Raw genomic sequence first — 27,351 nt, 5'->3', positions numbered from 1 at the left:
TATGGGAGCCCACATTGCTAGATTCTCTGCAGTTAGATGGGGGTCATATAACTGATGCAGGAATTGGCTTCTAAGCAGAGTCATGAGAAGCAGGCGTGAGTTTCTGTCCTGCTCTCTTCCCCCTACCTCCTCAATCACTGGAAGACTTGTGCTGAAATGGTGGAACTACAAGATTAAAATAGTCTAGAAAAACAAATAAACCAATAGAATGCAGGGGACTGCCTGGTGGAGCAAGGCATTAAGCACAACATTGTGAAGCTATCCGCAGCCTCTGCAGCAAGCCCTGACCAGGCCAGGGAGCTGACCCACATGGCACAGGAGACCTCTCCTGTCTCACCAGCTGCTCCCCTCAGCAGTGTATTTCAGTCAATCTACCTGTTCTGCTCCCCACTCTGTCTGTGGTGAATCCTCTCACCCCTCTGCACCTCGGGCCTGTACCCCAGTTCTTGTGTGCATAAATAAAAAAAAATCTTTAAAAAAATAGAATGGAAACCCTAGGGAATTAATTGTGCGAACTGACAGGGCGTTTTATAGAGTGAGAAATAAATGTTTGTATTTCAACAAAACTGTTTGAGTACTACTATATAAATGTTTGCTGAAATAACCTGTCCTATCCTAATATACCATCTCATCCCATTAAGCAAAAAATGTTCTGGATCTTTATAACAAGAGTTTGTTGGTTTGCATTTGTTCAGCAAATACTTATTAACCACCTATGATGTGTTAAGTGCTCCTTTAGGTGCTGACAATACCATGATGAACCAGAGTCCCTGAAGCCACAAGGTGCTTAATTTTTCAGTAGGGAAGACAGACAATAAACACATCCAATTTTCAGTAGTGATAAATGCAACAAAGAGCAGCAGAGACTTTACTTCTTGATCCTGACCAGTTTTCAGTAAGTCTCATCCCTCTCATTGCCTGACTGTCCACCTTCATCGACTCACATTCTATGCGCCATCATTATGTCCATGGTCCTGCCCATATTCTCAGCTCACTGGCCCTATCTTCCTTCCTTCATACTTGCCTGACAAAAACCCAACCTAGTTCAGTCCAATTATTTGCATCTTTGCACCTACTACCTCGTAGCTGAATATGGCTGGAGGCAAACCATAATCTCGACATTTCTCCATTTGACTTCCTGGACACTAACTTTAAGGGGTGCTCTTTGCTGCCTCATGGCAACCCTTTGATTTCCCCTAATTTATTTAGTACACGTTCTCCTACATTTCTCTCCTGAAGTCTCCAAGAGTCCTCTCCCACACTCACCATCAATGATTTTGCTCCTGATTTCAATGAGAAAGGTGGTATTACTTCTAAAACTTACATGATAGGGCCTCCCCTGGTGGTGCAGGCGGTTGAGCGCCGCGCTGTGAAGCTGGCAGACCTCTCCTGTCGCACACGCTGCTCCCCTCAGCAGTGTATTTCATCAGTCTGCCTGTTCTGTTCCCCACTCTGTCTCTGGTGAATCCTCTCACCCTCCTGCGTATCTGGCCTGTACCCTGATTCTTGCGTAAATGAATAAATAAATCTTTAAAAATAAAATAAAAATAAAACTTCCACTGTATCTGCTAGCCCCATACCCTCTGTCACCTTTCTTGTTACTATATGGAAACTGACCACCCTCCTACCTGAAGACAACACCTCCACTTGTGACTACGCTTTTCCTCTCACCTCCTATGGGAGATGTGGAGATGTGCCACCCAGCACCCCTTTCAAGTAAGGCCCTGCTGCCCAGCTGCAGAGCCCATGATCAGTGGGCAGCCTTCATCTGGCAGCTCTTCAGAGTGTGCCACAACTGTGAAGTCACCTCACGGGGGTCATGCCCTTCCTGGGGGCAGCCAGCCAGCAGGCCAGACAGGACACCTTGAAAAGCTGTACTCACTCCAGAGCTCCAGAGGGTTGGCTAAAGCTTTGCCAGGCCAGCTTCCAAGTTGATCTCTTCCTCAGCCCAACTTTACTTCTTCCCCCTTCATTTCAATACATATTGATCCCTAATAAATGTGTAGTACCCCATATCCTGCTTCAACATATGCCTCCAGAGAACCCAGTTGACATAATTTAGATTGCTTCTAGCTATTATCTCCTCTCTCTTTCATCATCAACTTCTCCTTCTCTATTAACTCACCCCCATCATCATATAAACACAAACTAGGATTGCCCTTCTTAAAAATCAAACTCATTTTGGGCCTCCCCGGTGGCGCAGCGGTTGAGCGCTGGGTTGCAAGGCTGCCCGCGGCCTCTGCGGCGCCGGTTCGATCCCTGGCTGCTCCCCGGCCACCGGAGGAGGGTCCCACATGGCACGCAGACCTCTCCTGCCGCCCGCTGCTCCCCTCAGCAGTGTACTTCAGTCCTTCTGCCTGCTCTGCTCTCCCCTCTGGCTCTGGTGAATTCTCTCACCTTCCTGTGCTTCTGACTGTACCCAGTGCATGTATAAACAAAGCAAACAAACAAACAAACAAATAAAACATGCCTCTATAAAAAAAAAAAAAATCAAACTCATTTTGAGTTTCCGTTCCACTTATCCACTCTTCTACACAGCAGAGTGACTGCGAAGTGTCTGAATCCATTCCTTGCCTTTGTCTCTATATTCCCATTCCTGGCACCTTCAGACTCAAGCCCCAAACAGCTCTTGTTGGTGTCGCTGTTAACTCTGGGGTCAGGGTAAGTGACAACCACGGTTGTCAGGGTCATTTTTCTAACCAATGGTCAATTATAAGTTCTCCCCTCACCTGACCTTCTAGCACCTTCTGATCCAGTGGATCGCTCTCCCACTCGTAGATACTTACTCATTTAGCTTTTGGGACTCAACTTTCACTTAACTCTCCTCCCGCTTCTGCTGCCCTTCCTCATCCTACTTTGCTGGTTCTTCCTCTGCTGACCCTCTGACTACTGGAGAGCTCCAGGGTCCACTCTTGACCCTATCCTCATCTCTACCTATATTCACTCTGTTGATGATCTCATCCAGTCTTGAGGCTTTAAATACCAACTACATGTTGACAACAGCTAAATTTACATCTTGAGCTAGAGCTTCCTCCCCTGAATGCCAGACTCTCATATCCAACTGCCTGTTTTGATTCTCCATTTAGATACTAAGAAGAATCTCAAATCTAACATGTCTAAAACAAATCAACTGAGTCCCTTCCTCCAACTTTCCCCAAGACAAAGAAAAAAGTCCTGCTCTATCCCCAACTCCTGAGGTCTTCCTCATCTCCGTAAATGGTTATTCTGAATCAAAATGGTTATTGAACCAGAAATCCAAAGTCATTATTGAGTCCTTGTTGTGCTTATCCCCCACATTCATTACTTCAGTAAATCCTTTAGACTCTATCCTATGTGTCTCCACCGCTCTTATTTCCTTAAGGTCCTTTCCAAATGTCATCTTATTAATACGATCTTCCTTAATCATCAAACGAGCACAATACAATCCCACCCACCCTACTAGTACTTCTGATCTCATTGTATTGCTATTTGTCATGCAATATATTTGCATCTTTATTTTTTCATTGTCTCAAAGGTAAACTTTGAGATGGCAGAGACTTTGTCCTGCTCTCTAGCTCCTAATGAGGGGCAGAGAGTAGGTGTTCAATAAACATTTTTGAAAGGATGTGAAAGAAAGAGTAGGTATTGAGGGAGAAGCACTTGGCTACAGAGCTAAAGGATGTGAAGGTGTAAATCATTCAAACGTTTTGAAGGAAGAACAGTCAGTCAGAATAAAAGAAAAGGAAAGGTCAAAGATAAGGAGCTTGGCTTTGTAGGGGAACATCAAAGAAGGCTGATATTTAAAAAGGAAAAAAAGGTTTTCTTGACTGCTGTGTGATCAGTAGGAGGTGGGGGTGGCATTGTGGAAAACATCTGACCTGTGAGAAGCTACTTGGAAATCCAAGGACAAGAGAAGACAGGATTTGAACAGCACTGGGAGAGTGGGAAATGGTATAAAAATTAGGGTAGCAATGACAGGATTTGCTTATTTTGGATAAGTGCACAAAACAAACACAGAATTTGACAAAAACGTTTCACTTTTGCTATGTAACCTGGAGTTCGTTGGGGCAAATCTACCTGGTCCTATATCCATTAAATCCGCTGAATAGGGGCTCCCTGGTGGCACAAGGGTTAAGCACCGCACTGTGAAGCAATCTGTAGCCTCTGCAGCCGGAGTTGGATCCCTGGCTGTCCAGGGAGCTACCCACATGGCACAGCAGACCTCTCCTGTCTCGCCCGCTGCTCCCTCAGCAGTGTATTTCAGTCAGTCTGTCTGTTCTGTTCCCCACTCTGTCTCTGGTGAATCCTCTCAACGCCCCCACACCTCTGGCCTGTACCCCAGCTCTTGTATGCATGAATAAATAAATCTTTACAAAAAAAATTCCGGGGGGGGTGCAGTTGTATGGGGAATATAACCAAAATGAAAATGCATACATTGTAAGAATTACATCATTTTTCATAAAATAAAATATTAATTTATTAGTTTCATAAAATTAATTTAATTTCATAAAATAAAATATTAATTTATAAACAAATAAATAAATAATTGCGCTGAATAACTGAGTAAAGTAAAGGGCTCCTTGGGGTAGCTAGTGCTTGAGTTGGGAGAAAAACAAAGGAGTCACAAACAGAAAGGGGAAGCATATGGGGGTGGGGAGAAGTGGGGGTACAGTGTTCCTTTTTGGAACTGCTGAATTGCAAAGCTATCTGCAGGGCTGGCCTAGGACTGGTGTGTGTGTGTGTGCATGCAGGCAAGAAGGCATTCCCTCTATATATCTCACACTCTCCCCTTGTGTGTGTGTGTCTGTGTGTGCAACAAGGCATTCCCTCTATTAAATCCCACAATCTCCCAGTGTGTGTGTGTGTGTGTGTGTGTGTGCAACAAGGCATTCCCTCTATTATATCCCACAATCTCCCTGGGTGTGTGTGCGCAACAAGGCATTCCCTGTTATATCCCACAATCTCCCAGTGTGTGCGTGTGTGTGTGCAACAAGGCATTCCCTCTATTATATCCCACAATCTCCCCGTGTGTGTGTGCGCAACAAAGCATTCTATTATATACCACAATCTCCCCGTGTGTGTGTGTGTGCAACAAGGCACTCCCTCCATTATATCCCACAATCTCCCCGCGTGTGTGTGTGTGTGTGCAACAAGGCATTCCCTCTATTATATCCCATAATCTCCCCGTGTGTGTGTGTGTGTGCAACAAGGCATTCCCTCCATTATATCCCACAATTTCCCTGTGTGTGTATGTGTGTGTGTGTGCGCAACAAGGCATTCCCTCTATTATATCCCACAATCTCCCCGTGTGTGTGTGTGTGTGTGTGCGTGTGCGTGTGCAACAAGGCATTCCCTCCATTATATCCCACAATTTCCCTGTGTGTGTGTGTGTGTGTGTGTGTGCAACAAGGCATTCCCTCCATTATATCCCACAATTTCCCCGTGTGTGTATGTGTGTGTGTGTGTGCAACAAGGCATTCCCTCCATTATATCCCACAATCTCCCTTCACATTCACAGGCCTGGGAATCTGTTTATGTCTGGGCGCCGGCCCCTCGCACGCGGCAGGGTTCTCCTTTAGGGCGCCCCTGATCTGGGAAGGGCCCTCAAAAAACACGGCAGGCTCGGGAGTCGCAGCCGCCTGACCTCGGGGACCAAGACCCCGCCTTGAGTCCCCCCCCCCGCGCCTCCGGGGACGCCGCGCGCGGCGACTTCCCGGGACGCCAACTTCTGTCCCGCCGCCCGCCCCGCACCCCCCCGGTGATGGACCCCCTGTGACGGCCCCCCTTTTCCGGCACCGCGTCGCGGAGACAATACCCGCGCTGCCCCGCGACGCCCCGCCATTCCGCGCGGCCCGGCCGCGCCCCGCCCCCCCCTCGCGTTTGGGGCGCCCCCTCGAGGCCCCGCCCCGGCTCCCCGCGGCGCTCGGGCCGCCCCGCTCCGCCCCCGGCCTCGCGCGCGCCCCGCCGGCCCGCGGCGCTGATTGGCCGCGCCGTTCCCGCGCTCGCGCCCGACCGCCATTTTGAAATCTTGTTGACTCGGCGGCGGGCGCGGCGGCGTCACGGAGAGCGGCCCGCGCGCTTCTTCTCGCGGAGCTTCCTCGGGCCTCGCGCGCCAGGCCCGCGGCGGCCGCTCCCCGCGGTGAGGGCCGCGCCGGGCGAGGGAGGCCGACGGGGCGCCGCGGGGCGCGGCCGCGGCCCTTGGGGCGGCGGCGGGGGCGAGGACGGGGCGCGGGGCGCGGGCCGGTGGGAGGGGCGCCCGGCTTCCCGCCTCGGGCCTCCCCGACGGCGCGCGGAGCGGGGGGGCCTGGGCCGCCGGGAGGAGACGGGCGCGAGTGGGGTTCCCCGCCGGGCCCGGGGGTGTCGGCCGAGTCCCGGGTGGGGGGGCGCCCCTCCCCGCCCGCCGCGAGGCCCGGACGGCTGACCGCCTCCCGCCCGCAGGCCCCAGCATGTCCGCCGCCGGCCCCGCGGCCGAGGCCGAGGGCGCCCCCGCGCAGCCCGCGGCCGAGAAGGAGCCCGAAATGCCGGACCCCAAAGAGGAAAGTGAGGACGACGACGAGGACGACGACGAGGAGGAGGACGATGAGGAGGAAGAAAAAGGTGGGGAGCAGCTCGTGCCCCCCCCGGGGTGCATGGGCAGAACCCGGGCTCCCCGCTCCTGGAGCGCCCGGGCGCGTCGGGGTGATGTTGGGGCGCATTTAATCTGTGTTGTGTGTGAAGCAGCAGCAGCAGGGAATTAAGTTGGGGTTGAGGTTTTTATTTTGGAAAACATACTGGGGAGCCCTGTGCCTGCGGTTTTTTGTTTTTTTTGGGGGGGGGGGCTTGCAGTTGATTTCTTGCCAGGCGACCAGCCTCCTGGCCTTGCAGCGTTCTTGCACAGGAAGTTTGTGAGTTTCACGTCTGTTTTTCAAGCCGTGTTTACCTCCCAAGGCGCCTCCGTTAGTATTTTCATCTTTTGCTCATTGCAGGGCACCTCTTTTTTTTTTTTTTGCCTTTTGAAGTTATGGTCTTTCACGAAGCTGCACATTAAGTTATTAATAAGTTGGCTGAGCTGCAGCACAGGCAGGACCTTTTTTAAGGAGAAGAGTCTCCAGGGGAAACTTTCACCCGGGGAAAGCTGTTGCTGCTTGAGAAAGTAGCTGAATATGAAAGCAGTGAACTCGGAGGGAAAGTCAGAGATGAGCTCAGTCGTCTCGGTTTTGAAGTGGAGGCAGAGCAGTATTTTTTTTTTTAAAGATTTGTTTATGCATACGAAAACTGGGGTACAGGCCAGAGGTGCAGGGGGTGAGAGGATTCACCAGAGACAAAAGTGAGGAGCAGAACAGGCAGACTGACTGAAATAACGCGGCTGAGGGGAGCAGCTGGGAGACAGAAGAGGTCTGCTGCGCCATCGGGGTGGCCTGGGATCGAACTCTTGCTGCAGTGGCTGCGGACATCTTCATAGTGCTGTGCTTAATTAACCTCTTGCCCCACCAGAGAGGTCCTAGGGAGAGCAGTAAAAACCACTGTTTGAATAAAAGCAGGAAACAACCTTACAGGTTTGTTGGAAGGTTTGGTACTGTTGGGATTCTCTGAGATACACAGTGCAGTGCCTCTGTAGTGTGCCAGCTTCCCACGATGTTTCTGACTACTTAAAAATCGGTGTCTCAGCATTCTTTGGTAGTAGCCCAGTCTGAATTTATTTTATTTAATAGCTGCAACTCAGTTCAACTTGAGAAAGGGTTTGGAATTTGCTTTTCAGATCCAGGTTTGACTGTTGAGTTCTTGTAAACTTAAACCAATCCATGGTCATCACTTGATGAATATACTTGATCTTAGCCAAAAGGCCGCGAAGCGATCACTTTATGAATATAATCCAGGTTTAGATTAAACCATGTGCCTTTTGTTTAAAACGGTAGGTGCCCTCAGAAGGGAATTTGTCCACACTTAAGTCCAAAAACATTAGAATAGATTGTAAATTATTTATAATACAGTAACTGAAAATTGGCTGCATTTTGGCAGTACTAATCCAAGACTTCCTCAGCACTTTTTCCTCCCATGTTTTTTTTGTTTGTTTATTTTTGAATCTTTTAAGATAGGATTCGGATACCACAGAGGGGATAAATTTATGCGTGTTGGGGGGAAATTGTAGAAGTCATGTAAAAGTGCTGTCACCAACATAGTCATGCTTGGGAGACTGATACTAGTTCAAATTTAGCCTTTTTTAAAAAAGAAAATTTTACTTTTTTGAAAAAATTGCTCAAGCAGTTCTGTGTTTCTAATTCATTCTATTTCTTTTACTTGTGGTGTTTGTGGAACAACTAAGATTGTGAATGTTTTAATTCTATTTAACTCTGAAACGTGAACTCTACTGAGGAGACAGCAGAAACAAGGAGCGACATCCATGCCAGATAAAGAGTGACTTGAGGTTTGGCAGTGGGTGTAGAAATAGGATGACAGTGGCAAGAGAGAAGCCTATTAAAAGAAGACTCCTGGGTTTCTGTCCTTGGCAGCTGAGTGGGAAACATTACTTTCTGTAAAAAATAAAGCCGGATGAGCAAGTTGCAGATGACTGTATTTTGTCTGCACTGAGTTTGGTGCCTGTGAGACATGAAGTGGAGCTGTCCATTTGGCAGCCAGTTCAGTTGAACTGAAGGTTGGGAGAAAGCTCTGGACTGGACCTAGAACAGAGGTCATTAACTTAGAGGTGGTAATCAAAGGCAAGCATTATGATTTAAATTACTCTGGGAAAGTGGCGTTGCTTTAGACTGTTTTCTCTTCATTCTATACACCATTACGAGAAAATACCTGCTGGAATCCCTTTTTCCTTATTTATTCTTTCCATACAAGTCTTTGCTACCCTTCTCCAAATCTTACCTACCCTTCAAAGCTGGGTCCATTGTTTTGGTTCTTTTCCTCTAAACCAAAAATATCCTTAATTCACAGAACTTCAGTTTGTATGTTAAATTTTTATTGTTTTTTATTTTGGAGTATAGTATTTATGTATCAATAACCCTAGTAAACATGTCTTTGAGAAGATATTCAGTGTCCTAATCACCTCTTCATCCCATTAGTATCTAGTGCAGCTTTGCACAGAACATGCCTTAAATTAAATGAATGAAAGACCCACAACAATATGTAAAATCTTCCTAATATATGTGACTTTATCAATAGATATATGACTTTAGATAAATCAGATTTTTGTTTAAGGTTAAAATATGTTATGTATTTTCTAGTTTTTTCCTTTTTTAGCAGTCCAGGCTAAACAATTTAACTGTTAGAATGATTTAATATGATTCATTAAATTACAGAGTAATGGGGCTCCCACAGTTGATGACAGTTTAAATGTAATTTTATATTACCAATAATAACTCCAGGCTGCTCTGCTTTCAGGTCCCTGTTGGTCTTTTGTCAGTAACTAAATTGTTACTTTTTTGTTTATTTCTTGAAGTGCTCAGAAATTTGATCTAAACTGTCTGATGTGTAGCAAACTGAATCCCAATTAATAGAAATATCTAATCAAAGAGTCGACTTAATGAGGAGGACCTTAGTGATCTTTCACAGATAGAGAAGTTTTCCATAACAGTAATATAGTTGGATAAAAGTTTGTTGCTTTTCTAACTGAATCCCCTGTGAAATTGTCAGGTAAGTAAAATGTCACTCTAAAAAATCTTCAGTGATACTATTTGTTTTATGAAGTGTTTTTTTAATCTTTGTTACATCATTTGTATCTCAGCATCATGCTTGGAAGAGTAGGGTATTAGGTTTCTGGGATTTTTTTTTTTTCCTACGTGTTTATCCAGTAAAGTTAATGCAGTCTAAGCTTGTTAGTAATGAGGTGTTATATTAATTTCTAGAAAAGAGTCTCATTGTGGAAGGCAAGAGGGAAAAGAAGAAAGTAGAAAGGTTGACAATGCAAGTCTCTTCTTTACAAAGAGAGCCATTTACAATTGCACAAGGTGAGTTTAGTCTTTCATTTTGGTGAGCAATGCTTAATTTTTAGTGTGTACTAAGTAGTAAGATATTGTAAATTTTTATTTAATTTGTCGTGTTGAAAGCTGTATGTAAATTATGTGAAGATAATTCTTAACTGTTTACTTACAAAATATATTAACAAGTAGTGGGTGTTTACCTTTATTATGGGTTTAATGTTTTTTGTTGTTTCTTTTTTGTCTAGGAAAGGGGCAAAAACTTTGTGAAATTGAAAGGATACATTTCTTTCTCAGTAAAAAGAAAACAGATGAACTTAGAAATCTGCATAAACTGCTTTACAACAGACCGGGCACAGTAAGATTGTCTTTATATCTTTAACTCGGTAGCATATTTATATATTAGAATATTTCATAATAGAAACAGTTTTAGTCCTAGAAAGGACTCTAGTGATCAAGTAGTTTAATTTTCTTACCATACAGATTAACACACTACGACAAACATTTGTTAAATTACTTTACTATGGGAAACAGCCACAAAGATGCAACTGGGATTATAATACCCAGGATTTTTTTTTTTTTTTTTTAAGATTTTTATTTATTATTTATACATGCACTGGGTACAGTCAGAGGTGCTGGAGGGTGAGAGAATTCACCAGAGCCAGAGCGGGGAGTAGAACAGAGAGAGTGACGAAGTACACTGCTCAGGGGAGCAGCGGGCGGCAGGAGAGGTCTGAGTGCCCTGTGGGACCCTCGCCCGGTGGCCGGGGAGCAACCAGGGAGCAGCCGGGGATCAAACCTGTGCTGCAGAGGCTGCGGGCAGCTTTGCAACCCAGCGCTCAACCGCTGCACCACCAGGGAGGCCCAATACCCAGGATTATTTTTACTGTAGTTGTTTTTATGCCAAACACAGTTCAGATTATGATTATTTGGGTGATTTTTAGATGTATTAGAAGAAATTTATTTTGGGGCTATTTTGACCATTTAGAATAAATAATAGTTTGATTTTCACTTTGAGCAAAGTTCTGATAAATCAAGTGTTAATTCTTTGCCGATGGATTTGTTAAAATAAGTGTTTCATTTACTGCTTTGGATTGAGTGTGAGCAAAGTAAGACATCAGAATGTCTGAAGCATTGTGTAATTTAACTTGTATCTTATTCAGTTCATACGCACATGAATTCACACAAGTCTTATTACTAGTTAATGGTATTAATTTTCCTGGGTGCTCTGTTCTTTTCAAAATAAAATTCCTAACTTTTCTGATTTGGAAAAGAAATGTTTCTTGTAGCATATGTTACTTAGAAAGGGGGAGTCTTTTTATGTAGTAACTTTCCACATTTCCTGCTACTGTCAGGTAACATCTAATTGTGGTTTTATAATTACCAGTACAAAATTTCCAGAAGGAAACTCATTTAAATTAAAATTACTTTCAAAAATTAAGTTTGTAGACATTTTAAAATGTTAGTACCTTAGTAGTAACCAATTTAGTTTTCAGTTGTGAAAACTAAACTATTCAACATAGTTGAATAGCTAGTATTATAATTTGGAGGCATGAAAATAAAGGTGTTAGCTTTAATTTTTTTTTCTTGTGTACATTACTAGGTAGTGAATAGCATTAATAATAAGCAACATTTTCAGGTGTCCTCATTAAAGAAGAATGTGGGTCAGTTCAGTGGCTTTCCATTTGAAAAAGGAAGTATCCAGTATAAAAAGAAGGAAGAAATGTTGAAAAAGTAAGTATTTTGCTCAGTGTGCTTTAAATTTATTTTTAAACATTTAAATGCAATCACTTGTGCATTTTCAGTAGGCTGTTCCTTGCTCTAAATGCCAAGACCTGCATGTCTTTACAGTTGTCAACTTGTGATGTTCATTACTTTCCAGTAAATACTAACTCTTTAAGATTATTGAAAACATAAAGACCTTCCTGTTATTTAGAGGAATGACATAGGTACATCATTCAGAAGGTCTAAAGGGAACATAATGAAAAATCTACTCCTGTCCTGTCCAGCTGCTGTTTCCCTGTGTGTAGGCACCATTTAAACTGTTGTGGAGATGATCAGTTTGATAGAAACAGTATCCGTCACTACAATGTGAGCAAGATGGTATCTTTTTAGAGCTCCTGTTTATTAAATAGCCTGTAGTTCACGAACACCAAATAGTAAAGATGATTACTTCCTTCTTTGAAACATCATAGTAGGGGAAAATGTATTTGATTACTAGCCAGAAGAATTACCAAGTCCATGAATTTTGTAGTATTGACATTTTTAGATTATGTTCTAGTGATTAAACTTAGTTTGTTCTTTTACTCTTGTAAAACTTAATTGGTAAAAGGCATTTTCAATTATTAATCATCTGGTTGTATTTTGTATTCCTAGTCAAAATTACGAGTATTACTTTTAAAATTCAGAGAAACATTGGCTATTTTGTATGTTAGTAGCTTAGCCAGTTTGGTTAGTAAATTGCCTTTATGGTATGGAGAAGGTGCGCTTTGCCTATGTAATCACCTAGGTATTCTCTATTTTCTCTTCCAGATTTAGAAATGCCATGTTAAAGAGCATCTGCGAAGTTCTTGATTTGGAGCGATCAGGTGTAAATAGTGAATTGGTGAAGAGGATCTTGAATTTCTTAATGCATCCAAAGCCTTCTGGCAAAGTGAGGAACAGTTTTTACTATTTCAGTTTTTACTCTTTTTATTATTTATTCCTTCTCTTTAGTGTCTTTCTATGAACAATTTAGTTAGCAGTGTTGCTATCAACATTCAGTAATACCTTCTTTATTCAAAGGATGTGTCTGCCTTGGACATCTGCAGCTCTTTCATGATAGAGACAGCATGGGGGGCACAGGAATGTGTTCCTCCATGTCAGATGTCAAGTTAAGGAAAATATAAGATGTAAGTTAAGGAAAATAATTATTAACTAAATTACATCAGGTAAGACAAAAAATGCAAACTGAGTATCCAGGGTTATGTATTTCAGAAAGCACTGGCAGAGAACAGAAACAGATAGAGTTGGGCCTCCCCTGGTGGCGCAGCGGTTGAGCTCTGGGCTGCAAAGTTGCCCGCAGCCTCTGTAGTGCCGGTTCGATTCCCGGCCACCGGCGAGGGTCCCACATGGAGCGCAGACCTCTCCTGCCACCCGCTGCTCCCCTCAGCAGTGTATTTCGTCAGTCTGCCTGTTCTGCTCCCTGCTCTGGCTCTGGTGAATTCTCTCACCCTCCATGCTTCTGACTGTATCCAGTGCTTGTATAAATAAATAAATAAATCTTTTTAAAAAAAAGAAAGACAGAAACAGATAGAGTTGAGAATGAAGTTTGGTATTGACAGGAGAGGGTATATAACTAGCAATCAGGTGAAGAAAGATGAGATTTTGGGTATTAGAACTGAGTGTTTTCTTTTTTCTTTAAAAAAAAAAAAGATTTATTTATGAGTACAAGAGCTGGGGTACAGGCCAGAGGTGTGGGGGAAGAGAGGATTCACCAGAGACAGAGTGGGGAGCAGAACAGGCAGACAGACTGAAATACACTGCTGAGGGGAACAGTGGGCGAGAAAGGTAAAGTCTCCTGCACTGTGTGGGTAGCTCCCTGGTCAGCAGGGGATTGAACGCTTTGCTGCAGAGGCTGCGGATAGTGTCACAGTGCTGTGCTTAACCCCTTGCACTACCAGGGATGCCCTGGATATTTTCTTGATCCTGGAATAAGGTTATGAAAAAATGACATTGAAAAAGCGGAGTCTTAGGGCCTCCCTGGTGGTACAGGGCTTAAAGACACAGCGCTATCAAGCTATCACCAGCCACTGCGGCATGAGTTAGATCCGCAGCCAGAGCGATAACCCACATGGTGTAGCCGAGCTCTCCTGTCTCACCTGCTGCTCCCCTCAGCAGTGTGTTTCAGTAGATCTGCCTGTTTTGCTCTCCACTTTGTCTCTGGTGGATCCTCTCACCCCCCACACCTCTGGCCTACACCCCAGCTCCTGTATGCATAAATAAATCTTTAAAAAAAAAAAAACCCAAAGAAATGCTGAATCTTAGAAGTCTCTTGGTTTGGGTTTCCAAAATTCTCAGCAGATTCCAGGAGTTGACCAGGAAAGTAAAATGGCCTCTGGTTTCTCTCATTCCTCCTAAACTCTAGATTAGGTCTGTCCTAATTATTAACTGACAGGTGACATCACTGACTTAAAATATCCATTGAAGTGTTGGTTCTGTGACCTTGCATTTTTGGTTTAAGTCTGCCTGCAAATAGTTTCATATTATAGGAAAAAGACGGAAGGGATCTGGAGAGTCTAGAAGGTTGGGTGAACCTGCTTGGTGAAAGGAGAGGACATACAGATAAGAACCAGAGATGAACTGGGTCCCTGCTTATTGTTACCTATACCAGGACAGATGAAGGGTATTTTTGTCATGTAGGTACAAACCTAAAGGGTACGGTGATTTTTTTTTTTTGCTTTACTTCACACTGGCTTAAAGATGAGAGATTTGTCTTTTTATATTTTAAACTTTTTTAGTATTTCATGTAACAGTTTGATCACTATTTCCTCAGAAGCAATTACTGAATTTCTGGGGATATTTTTCTATTCATCTTTTCCTTAGTGATTTTCAAATGTATTGGCTTCAGGACGCCTTTTTTTTTTTTTTTTTTTAATAAGATTTTTTAATTTATGCATATAGGAACTAGGGTGCAGGCCAGAGGTATAGTGGGTGAGGGGAGTCACCAGAGACAGAGCGGGTAGCAGAATGGTGGATCTACTGAAATCCACTGCTGAGGGGAGGAGAATGCGAGACAGGAGAGGTCTGCTCTGCCATGTGGGTTGACTCCCCGGCTGGGCATTGAACTCCTGCCACAGTGGCTGGCGATAGCTTTGTAACAATTTAATGAAGACCAAAGAATCTTCTATTTATAAGGGTTATTTTTATAATTTTTCATGCAAAATGCTTTCATTAATGGTTGGTAGGCACTTACTTAAATTGTTTTTCAGATTTAATTTAGAATACAGTAAATACACTTCCTGAAAAATTAGTGATAAAAGTGGCATTGTTTTTGCAAATCTATTCATGTTAACTTAAGAGAAGACAGCCTGTTCTCATTTGCTTCTGCATTTCAGTTTGTAGCAATGTACTGTTTTGCTTTAAGTATTGAAGAAAATCCAGCATCTCACAGGTATGTCAATAAGAAAAGGAGACATATTTTGAAAACTCTCTTTGGTACAGTACCAAAACTCCAAGGAAGTAGTTTCTTTTTTTTTTTTAAGCCAGTTTTTGTTACCTTTTTTTTTGTTTTTTTTTTTGAGATTTATTTATGCATACAAGAGCTCCAGTGCAAGCCAGAAATGGGGGGGGGTGTCACAAGGATTCACCAGAGACAGCAGAGACAGAGCGGGGAGCAGAACAGACAGCTCTACTGAAATACATTGCCGAGGGGAGAGTGGGCGAGACAGGACAGGTCTGCTGCGCCATGTGGGTCACCTCCATGGCCAGGGGTTGAACTCCTGCTGCAGTGGCTGCAGATAGCTTCATAGTACTACATCTTAACCCCTTGGGCCACCAGGGAGGCTCCAAGTGGGTAGTTTCTTATTAAAGGTTAGTTGTGGTGTGAAATCTGAAACCATATTAATAAACCTGGAATTTTTTTACCTGTGCATGATTTTTTAAATATATTGATCAGATGGAAAATACTGGTTTCCTAAATTATGCAGGTTTTTCCAAAGGTTGGCACATTTAATTAAGCACTGTCCAGAAGTCACATTACTTCATATAACCATCTCATCAGAAAAATCTTTAGGTATTAGGAGACTTTCAAGTTGACGGTAATCAGTATGAGTTTTCCAAAATTGTAATTTTCACTTGATTTATGATTAACAATACATCCTGTCATTTGTCTTCTTTGAAGTAACAAGACCTTATTCTTTGAGAATATGTCTATCACATACCTAAGTCTGAAGTTTTTCCAGTCTTTTAAAAATGGTGTCCCATGAAAACAGTAGTTTGTTATACAAGTACTTTCTCTTTATTTTTCCCCAAAGATTTATTTTATTTGTGCGTACAAGAACTGGGGTGTAGGTCAGATATGCAGGGGGTTAGAGGATTCCCCAGAGATAGTAGGGAGCAGAACAGGCAGATGTACTGAAATACACTGCTGAGGGGAGCAGCAGGTAAGACACAGAAGTGTGCTGCGCCATGTGGGTCAGCTCCCTGGCCAGGAATCTAACTTAAGCCGCAGTGGCTGGCCATAGCTGTGTAGTGCCGAGACTTAACCTCTGTGCCTCTAGGGGTGCCCACGAAAGTTTTTCTTGATAAAACCTTTGAATTATATTATGCAGCCGTAGTGCTGTGTATGCACTTCATTTTGTTATATAGCACTCAAAGGGTGATTACTGTTATGTTAAGTAGAACACCTTTTGTCCCTCGGCTAGTGTGGGATCATGAGGCATATGACGCAGTGTTGTAGCAGCTTACTGCCTCTGCCTTGATTCGTACTAAGTTAATAGCAGTTTTACCCATGTTTGCTTTTGCACAATCAGTATTAAGAAAGTAGTTTGCATTTTGACTCCTGAAAGGTGTCAGGAAAGCACAGGTTTCACGAGCCATGCTTTTGAGAATTGGTGTTTTCTATCCTTTCGTGTGGAGTGTGACTCTTACGTCTGTTTTCATATCTGACTCCGCTTATGATTACGTATTAATGTAATGATTTCTCAAGCTATTTTCTGTGTTTTCATCATTTAAGAAAAATGCTGTCAATTCACTAGTGCTCATTTTTTCTCTATGATAATCTTAAATTGTTGAGTTAATACTGTTTTACTAGCCTCCTTTCGTACTGCTGTCTGAGTTATTTGTTAATTAGATTTTTTTCCCAAAGAGAGATGAGACCATTGACATTAAAGATTTTATTTATTTATTTATACAAGCACTGGGTACAGGCAGAAGCACAGGAGGGTGAGAGAATTCACCAGAGCCAGAGGGGGAGCAGAACAGGCAGACTGATGAAACACACTGCTGAGGGGAACAGCGGGTGAGACAGGAGAGGTCTGCTGTGCCATGTGGGACCCTTGCCGGACGGCTGTGGGGATCAAACTGGCGCTGTGGAGGCTGCGGGCAGTTCCTCAGCCCAGCACTCAACCGCTGCACTACCGGGGAGGCCCGAGACCATTGACATTAGATTCTGATTAATAGATTCAAGTATTTTTTAGCCCTAAGGCATTTATATATATATATATTTTTTAAATAAATGATCTTCTCTTTTTTTTTTTTTTTTTAAGATTTATTTATTTATACAAGCACTGGGTACAGTCAGAAGCACGGGAGGGTGAGAGGATTCACCAGAGCCAGAGCAGGGAGCAGAACAGGCAGACTGATGAAGTACACTGCTGAGGGGAGCAGCGGGCGGCAGGAGAGGTCTGCGCGCCATGTGGGACCCTCGCTGGCGGCCAGAGATCGAACCGGTACTGCAGAGGCTGCGGGTAGCTTCGCAGCCCAGTGCTCAACTGCTGCGCCACCAGGGGAGGCCCTATATATTTTTTTTTTAAAAAGATTTATTTGTTTGTTTGTTTTTATTTATTTATTTATGCAAGCACTGGGTACAGTCAGAAGCGCGGGAGGGTGAGAGAATTCACCAGAGCCAGAGCGGGGAGCAGAGCAGGCAGAAGGACCGAAGTACGCTGCTGAGGAGAGCAGCGGGCGGCAGGAGAGGTCTGCGCGCCATGTGGGACCCTCCTCCGGTGGCCAGGGAGCAGCCGGGGATTGAACCAGCGCTGCAGAGGCTGCGGGCAGTTTCACAACACATCGCTCAACCGCTGCGCCACCCAGGAGGCCCTATATATATTATTATTTTTTAAAGTAAAAGTAATTGACTCATTTTTGGAAATTGCATAGCATAAATGGGTACTTGAATGAGTTAATGTCCTTTCACTTTGTGGTGTAGATTTGTCTAGTTCCCCATTCTAGTTTCTTTGTCACTAATTTTATAAACGAATTATATTTTCACCTGCCTCCTGAACTGAAGTGGTGAGGGGATACCACCTTTGCCTAACACATTTGAATTCTGCTTTTCATATAGTGAGTAGTGAGAGTTTAGGTGGCGAGTTATCTTTTCTCCAAAGTGATGCTAAAAAATTTACTCAAATGGATTTTGTTCTGGCAATAGGTGGTTACAGTGTGGTTCACATAACGGTATCTGTATATGTTCAAGGAATCTCATAGGTTTGGAACTTGTCAGCAAAATATCTGTGATTGATCCCACTAAAGGCTTTTGGGAATGACCTGGAGAGGCTATTTCCTTAGAACAGTAGGTTGCTGGGCACGGTTGAAGCTGTCTTGTAGGTTGAGAACATTATATTAAAAAAGCATCTGCTTTTAACATGTTTTTGTGCAGATCACAGTGACCACCCCCCCACCCCCCAACCCTTGAGACCACAGTTCCTGAGAGAGAAAGAACCTGTAGTTCATGAAAGATACTACCACTTTTATACATTTTTATAATTTAATAACAGACATAAATGAAAAGCTGCCCATACTTTCAGAAATAAATGTTGATTCCTTGGTGTTTATTTTTCTAGATCCTTATGCAAGGTTATTTTATGGTTTTCAATTCGAAAAGTTAGGAAATACTACCCTATGAAAGCATTTAAAAATTAAATTTGTTGGGCCTCCTTAGTGGCTCAGGGGTTAAAGTCCCAGCACTATGAAGCGCTCACCAGCCACTGCGACATGAGTTTGATCCCCGGCCGGGGAGCTAACGTATGTGGCGCAGCAGACCTCTCCTGTCTCGCCCGCTACTCCCCTCAGCAGTGTATTTCAGTAGATTCGCTTGTTCTGTTCCCCACTCTAACTCTGGTCACTCCTGCCTCACCCCAGTCTTTGTATGCATAAATAAATAAATCTATTTTTTTAAAGATTATTTATGCATATAAGAGCTAGGGTACAGGCCAGAGGTGGGCGGGGGGGGGTGAGAGGATTCACCAGAGACAGAGTGGGCAACAGAACAGGCCGATGGAGTGAAGTACACTGATGAGGGGAGCAGCGTGCGAGTCAGGAGAGGTCTGCTGCACCATAAATAAATAAATAAATATTTTTAAAAAATAAAAATTAAATTTGTTGGTGAATATAATCAAATGATTTTCCTTACGTGAGCTATGCTTTTTTAGATAAGTATGATTTAATTGAATATCATAGTAATAGCAATCAGCTGGATTTTGAGGTTCTTTAATTAGTTTGATAATTAGCACTGCATATTTAAAATTATCAATGAGAATATAATCCTGGCATTATTGAAAGTATATGAATGTTAGCTATATAATTCATAAATTTGGGATGTGTAAAACAAGGTTTTTATTGCCTTTATAGACTGTGTCTTCCAATCCTGTGATTAGAGGGTCCCCTAAAGCAAGGAGTTCCTCCTCTGTATGGAATGAAATAAGTTACATATTTCTCTTGATATTTCTGAGGAGTGTTTAGAACACAAAAGGATATTGATAGTGAAGGCAAAATTTAGGTTATCAATGAGTTAAGGATGTGTCAGTCTTTAGAGAGACTAAAGCTTCTTGAGATAGGAACAAGGCGAATTCATAGTTGGTTAACTTAGCAATGTAATACTTTATTGGTGTTATCTTTTGCACAGCCATTACCAAAATCTAAAAAAACTTCTAGCAAAAGCAACAAAAAGGAACGGAACAGTTCTGGAATGGCAAGGAAAACTAAACGAACCAAATGTCCTGAAATTCTGTCAGATGAATCTAGCAGTGATGAAGATGAAGAGAAAACCAAGGAAGAGTCTTCAGATGATGAAGATAAAGAAAGTGAAGAGGAGGTAAGAGAATTTTTTTCCCCCTAATTTCTTTCCATGGGACAAGTTAAATGTTTCTGTTATATTGTAGGTATAATCTGGACACAGATTCTAGCACTTAAGAGTACCATATTGTTGGGCCTCCCTGGTGGCGCAGCAGTTGAGCGCTGGGCTGCGAAGCTGCCTGCAGCCTCTGCAGCGCTGGTTTGATCCCCAGCCTCCGAGGGAGGGTCCCACATGGTGCACAGACTTATCCTGCCTCCCGCTGCTCCCCTCAGCAGTGTATTTCAGTCTGCCTGCCTGTTCTGTTCCCCGCTCTAGCTCTGGTGAATCCTCTCACTCCCCTGCATCTCTGGCCTGTACCCCAGTTCTTGTATGCATAAGTAAATAAATCTTTAAAAAAAAAAAAAAAGAAACCACCACCACAGTGCTCTGATTACCCATCTTCCTTCATACCAAAAATATACTAAGGTATTTATGAAACACCTACTGGATTTGTCTAAATTCTTTTTAAATTGTAAAGCATTTCATATGTAGCTTTATAGAAGTCTTTATTACATTAAAATAAGCATGAACTTTAATATTTCAAGACAAATACACATGACATAGACACACACAAATATAAAATCAAAGTTTACTACATCTGTATTCCCTCTCATCAGTATTTATGAAGAGGAGGTGATTTGAGAGGACATTTGGCAACATGGGGGCATTTTTGTTTTCACAACTGGGGTGTACTACTAAGATCTGGTTAGGAAATAGTCTACAATGCACAAGACAGCCTTCCACATGAACAATTCTCTGGCCTAAACTGTCTAGCCACATTAGTCAATCCCTAAATAAGACAAGGGAGATTATCCAATTTACAGGGCACGCTCTGATCACAAAGGGGCATCGAAACAAAGGTAAAACAGAGTCTAATGAAGCACTATTAACAACAGGAACTCAAATCCTTGTTAACGCTCTCCCTCATCTACCTGCTTGAAGATACACATGGAAACGACGATAAAGTCAAGCCTCTAACTAGTTCAGCAGCTCTCTACTTCCTGAGGTTGACTTTGAAAACTAAATACTGTCAACATTTTACAAATACTGCCAAGTAAAAGAAAATGCCAGACATTCCTAAGTGATAGAAAACTTGCCCACCATATAAACTTCAAAATGCTACTACTCTTATTAAAAATCCCCTATTTGCTTAGTACTTAACCCCCTTACTTTTTGCATGAAACAAAATTAAGTTGTCAAGTCAACCATAAAATATCAGTGTACTATGAAAGATTTCTCAAATGATTTGCTCCGTTATTTAGGATATAACCTTGCTTCACCCCAGCCCTCCCTACACTTCCCTTCCCATTTACCTTTCCTAGTCTTCAGGGTCCAGCTCAAAGCCCAGTTCAAATCCATTCCATACCAACCTTATCCTTTTCAGCTCCTATACTCTGGGCATGGCAATAAAGCTTAGCTCCTTAAGAGAAAAATAACTTGTACTGAACTATTTCTTTGTCTTCAAAATTAAAAACCAACAATGTGGTACTCTTTTTTTTTTTTTTTTTTAAGATTTATTTATACAAGCACTGGGTACAGTCAGAAGCGCAGGAGGGTGAGAGGATTCACTAGAGCCAGAACGGGGAGCAGAGCAGGCAGACTGATGAAGTATACTGCTGAGGGGAGCAGTGGGTGCAACAGGAGAGGTCTGCCTCGCCATGTGGGTTGCTCCCCGGCCGGCCAGGGGCCAGGGATGGAACTCGTGCTGCAGAGTCTACGGAGTACCCCTTGTGCCACCAGGGAGGCCCTGGTTCTGTTTTTTAATTTCATTTACTTTTGAATAGAATGGGGGTATGGGCGAGAGGTGGGAGGGCAGAGGTGAGAGGAATCATCAGAGACAGAGTGTGGAGCAGAATAGGCAGATTTGCTGAATACCGCTGAGGGGAGCAGTGAGCGAGATAGGAGAGCTCTGCTGCTCCATATATGTGGGTTAGCTCCCTGGCTGGGATCCAACTCAGGCCTTAGAGGTGATAGCGCTGAGATTTAACCCCTAGGCCACCAGGGAGGCCACAGCACTAAGGTTTTTATGAAATAGATTTTAAGGACATCTAGAAGGAAAACATGTTTGTTTACATATGAATATGTGAATAGTGGTAATTTTATAGTGACAGTATTCCTAATTCAACTACTTCTTAGTTTTTTAAATCCAGTCTTCCTGTCATTACCAAGGGACAGGTTCAAAAGTGAAGATATATTGTCTCACTGTTCTAAGTAGGATTAGTTGCCATCTGAATGTAGATGACCCTGATTTATAACTATTGGTTCCTGGATAATGATCACAAGGGGAATTGCCCCACTGGAAATCAAAAAGCCTTTCTGCAGTGCTACAAACAAGCATCATTTGCTAGAAACCCAAGTCAAATGATGAAAATCCACAGAGAAAAGAAAGAAAACACAAAGAAGCTTTAACAGACATTAAATATATAAAGTCACACCGTATAAAAGCTGTATCATGATGTTCTGTTTTCTACTTGGGCTGGTACTGGCTGACTACATAAAATAAGCCTGTGAAATCTGGAGTGAGAAGTCTTTCTTTTTCCTGATAAATCTCCCAGTAAATGTAGGTATTCTTCATTGCTTTAAAGACTTTTAGATTTAGGGCTAGCCTCAAAAACTTTTTAGTGCTGTTCAGTTTCTATGAAAGGCCCTGATTGCTTTTGAAAGGTAAGCGCTGGCAGGAGGAACAGTGTTTTTATGGTAGCATTGGTTTTCCTTATTCCATTTCTTGAGGACTCAGTAAATTGGCAGCTTTGTTACACATGTCATAAATGAATTTAGTTGTGGTCTTTACTATATGAAAAGAACTCTTCTAAGAGGTAAAATTGCAGATTGATTGGAAAAATTGTGAAAAATGGAATTTTTTTCACAGGAAATTACTAAGTGAGTATTACTTAATCCTGTTTATTTCCTGAAATGAATTTTTCTCTAAAGACTCCACCCTGTTAAGATCAGCTTCTTGTTCTGTTTTAGATTCTTAAATATGAGGCTGGATAGTTTGGTTTTACCTTCATGTGTTTCTGAGACCTTGGGTTATATAACCTATATCATATTTGCTGAATTTAGAGATTGTACAGAGCAGGCAGAAATCCAGCCCAGATTTTAGTTGTCCATTGAGGTTGGATGTTACTCATCTACATGCTAATATTCATATTTAACTTTATTTGTGTGGAAGAGTAGGATACTTAATTTATGAGTAAGTTTGTTTTTTAAATTAGGATTTTAATTACAGAAAACTGCCAACTTTTAAATAGAATTGGCATTTTAAGTCTTTTTTTAAGAAAATTCATTATTTTTAGCATGTTAGCCAACAGTTGCAAAGACATTTTCTTTGATGTTCTTTGTTACTGTTCCTATGATTGCAGCGAATATTTCACTATTTTTAATCCTCCTTTTCCTTGTGAAGAATTCCTTTATGAAAGAGTCATTTTAAGTTACTTTATCATTTTAGCTCTTGGACATTTGCTTATTTGAGCAATAGAAGGAGAGCAGTTTGGAACCAGGAATAAAAGGGTAAATGAAGTTTCTCTAAAATACAGTAGTTACCTGACCATCTCTGGCTGTGGGCAACTGTGAGATCAGGTGCTGTCTTTCCTGCCTCTGTTGGCCAAATAAGGAAAAGGTTCATTGTAATTTTTGGGGAGGGTGACTGCGAAAGTTATGTTTCAAAAAGAAAAATTGCTCCATCACTTGATCAGAGGAAATACAAACCCACATATGAAACCTTTTGTTGGAAGGCAAAGTTGAGTGATCAGCACAGTAAGATCTATTTAGACTTAAACTTGAATTCATAATCTTTTGTTAACACCCTGCAAGCTTGCACATTCTTTACTCTTGGCGTTCATGGGTTTTCTCAGCCAAGTTGTTAAAAGAATAGTGTATTGTAAGCTAATTTTTATTTTGTTCATCTGTTCACCCAGTACAACCTTTCTGCTGTGAGGACAGGATTCTGGCTCTGTGACAGGCGTCTTTTTTGGAGACCCTCCTTCAAGAGCCCTGCTGCCTATAAAAGATAGGTAAGCCTTTTCTCCAAAGGTATTTTTTTGTTTTTTTGTGTGGCCTTTTTTTTTTTTTTTTGGTTTTTTTTTTTGCCTTCCTTCAAAAAGTATTGGGTCATTCCTCTGACTATACCTTCATGGTATCAAAGACATGGGAAATTCCCTTCAAATTTTAAAATTTTATAGTAATCTTTAAAGAATTTAGATTGCAGTACACCCGTTTTATTTTTTTGCTTTCCTTTAGCATGTCAAAAATACTTATATTACTGCTGAATGGTTCTTATTGAACCACTCACAACATATTCAAAATAGGAAACCAGAACCTTAAAAAGAAAAACTACAACAATTTCAAAATGAATTGTTTCTTTTTTTTTTTAACTTAGTTACCTTTTTTTTTTTTCTATGCATTTTGCTAAAGAACCCAAGTCTTAACTTCTATTTGATTACATAACAAAGGTATTAGCTGTTGTAAATACCTCCAATATTTTTCCTTTATAACAGCAAAGACTGTGTTTAATATAATCATGAAAATTTTCAGAATATTTCATTTTTTAATTTTTTAAAAGATTTATTTTATTTAGGCATACAAGAACTGGGGTGCAGGCCAGAGGTGCAGGGGGTGAGAGGATTCACCATAGACAGAGTGGGGAGCAGAACAGGCAGATCTACTGAAATACACTGCTGAGGGGAGCAGTGGATGAGACAGGAAAGGTCTGCTGAGCCACGTGGGTAGTTCACTGGCTGGGGTTTGAACTCATGCCACAGTGGCTGCTGCTAGCTTGATTGTGCTGAGACTTACTAACCTCTTGTGCCACGAGGGAGGCCCTTCAGAGTATTTTAAAGGAGATTCAAAATAGGGGACCAGTATTTGTTATCCAGTGTAATCTCATTTTGATTGTACATTTCCAATCATCATTCTCCCTGCCTGTTGATGAAGGCAGACTTTGGTGAGAAATGGAAGAAGTATCAGTTGAAGTTGACCATAAGAGTGGAAAGGAAGGTTGAACATAAAAACAAAGATGGGGGTACCTTTGAAAGACATACTTGTTTGTAGTTATGTCCAGAGTAAAGCCATGAGATGGTGCTAGAACAAGATAGATGGAAACCATACTGGAGAGTCCAGGAAGTTGGGCATTGTGGCTATCCACCTTTGGGGATAGACTCATCATTCTCATTCAGAATGATTGTACTTTTCTACTGGAGCTTTTACTAAACATATGGCCTCTGCCTTTCGGGAACTAAGTCTACCTGGGGAGACGTACACTCAGGGAGCATTTACTGGTCCATTCAAGGAACAAACTATTGAGAGTCTTTGACGTGCAGTGTGCTTTTACAGCTTGCATCTCATTTAGTCTTGACTTAATGTGAGGAGATGATACATCCTCGTCTTGTAATCTGTATATTTTGTAGTCTAGAGTTTCTAGTCTATATATTTGTTTTCAGAATTCTCTATATAGAACTACTGATTTAGATCCAAATCTGATTTTATTTGTCAAATTTTATTTGTCTTACCTGGTTCCTGTCTTTTCCCTGTATCTTCAGTAATTCAAACTCTAGACCAGGAGTTGGCAAGCTCTGATGACCTGTGCAAATACAGCCTATGGCATGGTTTTTATATAGCTTAGAAGCTAAGAATGATTTTTTTCTTTTTTCTTTTTTAATTTTTTTTTAAAGATTTATTTATTTATTTATACATATAAGCACTGGGTACAGTCAGAAGCGCAGGAGGGTGAGAGAATTCACCAGAGCCAGAGCTGGGAGCAGAACAGGCAGAAGGATGGAAGTACACTGCTGAGGGGAACAGCGAGCGGCAGGAGAGGTCTGCTCGCCATGTGGGACCCTCCTCCGGTGGCCGGGGAGCAGCCAGGGATCGAACCGGCGCTGCAGAGGCTGCGGGCAGCTTCGCAGCCCAGTGCTCAACTGCTGTGCCACCGGGGAGGCCCGATTTTTCTCTTTTTAAAGTAGTCATACAAAAATGAAGAAAATAAAGACCTATACTACAAATTCATGTTTCGTATGATTTATAGCTAGGTTACTCACAGGAAAGTTTTAAATATCTGTATAGGTGTCCTGGTCCCACTATTAGTGATTTGTGATACTTCTCTTTTTTCTCTCAGTGTAGAATCTATATAGGAAAGTTATCAGAAGACCAGCTAAACTACTAAAAATCAAAATGTTTGGCTAGGACCTTGCTGGTGGCCTAGGGTTTAAGTCTTAGCGCTGTCACCTCCACAATCTGAATTCAATCCTGGCCAGGGAGCTAACCCACATATGGTGTAGCAGACCTCTCCTGTCTTGCCCTCTGATCCCCTTGGCAGTATATTTCTGTAAATCCACCCTGTTCTGCTCCCCATTCTGTCTCTAGTGAATCCTGTCCCCGCACCTTTGGCCTACACCCTGGTTCTTCTCCACAACAACACACAAAATGTTTGTCATTGCAGAATGAGGCTAATTAAATAGAACCTAAGGGTTGGAATAGATCTTTCAGGATTATCTACTGCACAGGTCTTTTTCCCATCTCCGTTCCTCAAATAATTATATAGCACCTACTCAGTACTAGTTGTTTTTTTTTTTGTTTGTTTGGTTTTTTTTAAGATTTATTTATTTATATAAGCACTGGGTACAGTCAGAAGCGCAGGAGGGTGAGAGAATTCACCAGAGCCAGAGCGGGGAACAGAACAGGCAGACTGACGAAATACACTTCTGAGGGGAGCAGCGGGCAGCAGGAGAGGTTTGTGCAGCTTGTGGGACCCTCATCATCTGCCGGGGATCGAACCGGTGCTGCAGAGGCTGCAGGCAGCCTCACAGCCCAGCGCTCAACCTGCTGCACCACCAGGGGAGGCTCTCAGTACTAGTTTTAAACTCTTAAGTTCTATACTGGAGATCATGGGACACATAAGACCAGCAGTTCAGTTTAATTGATAGGAGACGAGAGGCCAAAGATTAGAAGATGACAAGTATTTAGACTAGTATAAGAGCAAAAAATGGAAAAGATGATGTGAAAACTCCGAAGATGGTGTATACCTCTTTCTCAGGTACATGGGGAGCGAAAACCCACACTGAAACTTCCCAAGTAGTTAATAAATGAGAAATTAGCATAGCAAAACCTTGTATACAAAATTGGATTACACCAAAGGGCCATCTTAAAGAAAAAAAAAATCTAAAGGACAGACCCTTGAACTCGCACAGAATTTGGGATGTGAAGTCCACAGACAGTTCCAATAAACTTTGGTTGTCCCTTGTTGCCATTCTGTATTTTCTGTCAACATGCTTTTGTTCCTGTCATCATTAATAGCTTTTGTATGTAGTGGAAGAAGTTAAATTTCACAATGTGTTTATGGTATCACTAACTTACTACTATAATTCAGTTCAGCAGTTCAACTCTGGCTTAAGGAAACAGAGTCCTATCTTAATCATTTCCATAAGCTGCAGATATGGTGGTCACACTGGACTTAAAGGTTCTTACTAATTGCTGACTCATTTAATGGCTCACTTACAGATTCCTTATGTGTAATAGGACAATTTTGTTTAACTTTTTTTCAGCTCCAGTGAGATAAATAAATTTCACAAAGTAAATAGAGGTTAATTGCAGTTCATTCTGTGGGACTTGAATTCGTCAGATTGGTAGTATTGTGAAAGACTTCGAGGAGTGATTATT

At 42.2% G+C, this 27,351-nt stretch overlaps 1 protein-coding gene across 1 annotated transcript in view; it reads left to right on the top strand.

Annotated features, from left to right (window-relative positions):
* The first annotated feature begins 6,425 nt into the window (after positions 1-6,425).
* The window catches only part of DEK (DEK proto-oncogene), a 29,449-nt gene continuing 8,523 nt past the window's right edge, over positions 6,426-27,351 (top strand). The window contains exons 1-6 of the mRNA XM_037518918.2: positions 6,426-6,576; positions 9,813-9,914; positions 10,133-10,242; positions 11,524-11,618; positions 12,417-12,537; positions 19,489-19,677. Coding sequence (XP_037374815.1) covers positions 6,426-6,576; positions 9,813-9,914; positions 10,133-10,242; positions 11,524-11,618; positions 12,417-12,537; positions 19,489-19,677 — 768 coding nt within the window. The remainder of the gene's footprint in view (positions 6,577-9,812; positions 9,915-10,132; positions 10,243-11,523; positions 11,619-12,416; positions 12,538-19,488; positions 19,678-27,351) is intronic.

This window comes from Talpa occidentalis, unplaced genomic scaffold (genome assembly GCF_014898055.3).
Source record: "Talpa occidentalis isolate TD23 unplaced genomic scaffold, MPIMG_talOcc4v2.1 talOcc4.2, whole genome shotgun sequence".
NCBI lineage: Eukaryota > Metazoa > Chordata > Mammalia > Eulipotyphla > Talpidae > Talpa > Talpa occidentalis.
This window is presented reverse-complemented; position numbering and strand designations above follow the sequence as displayed.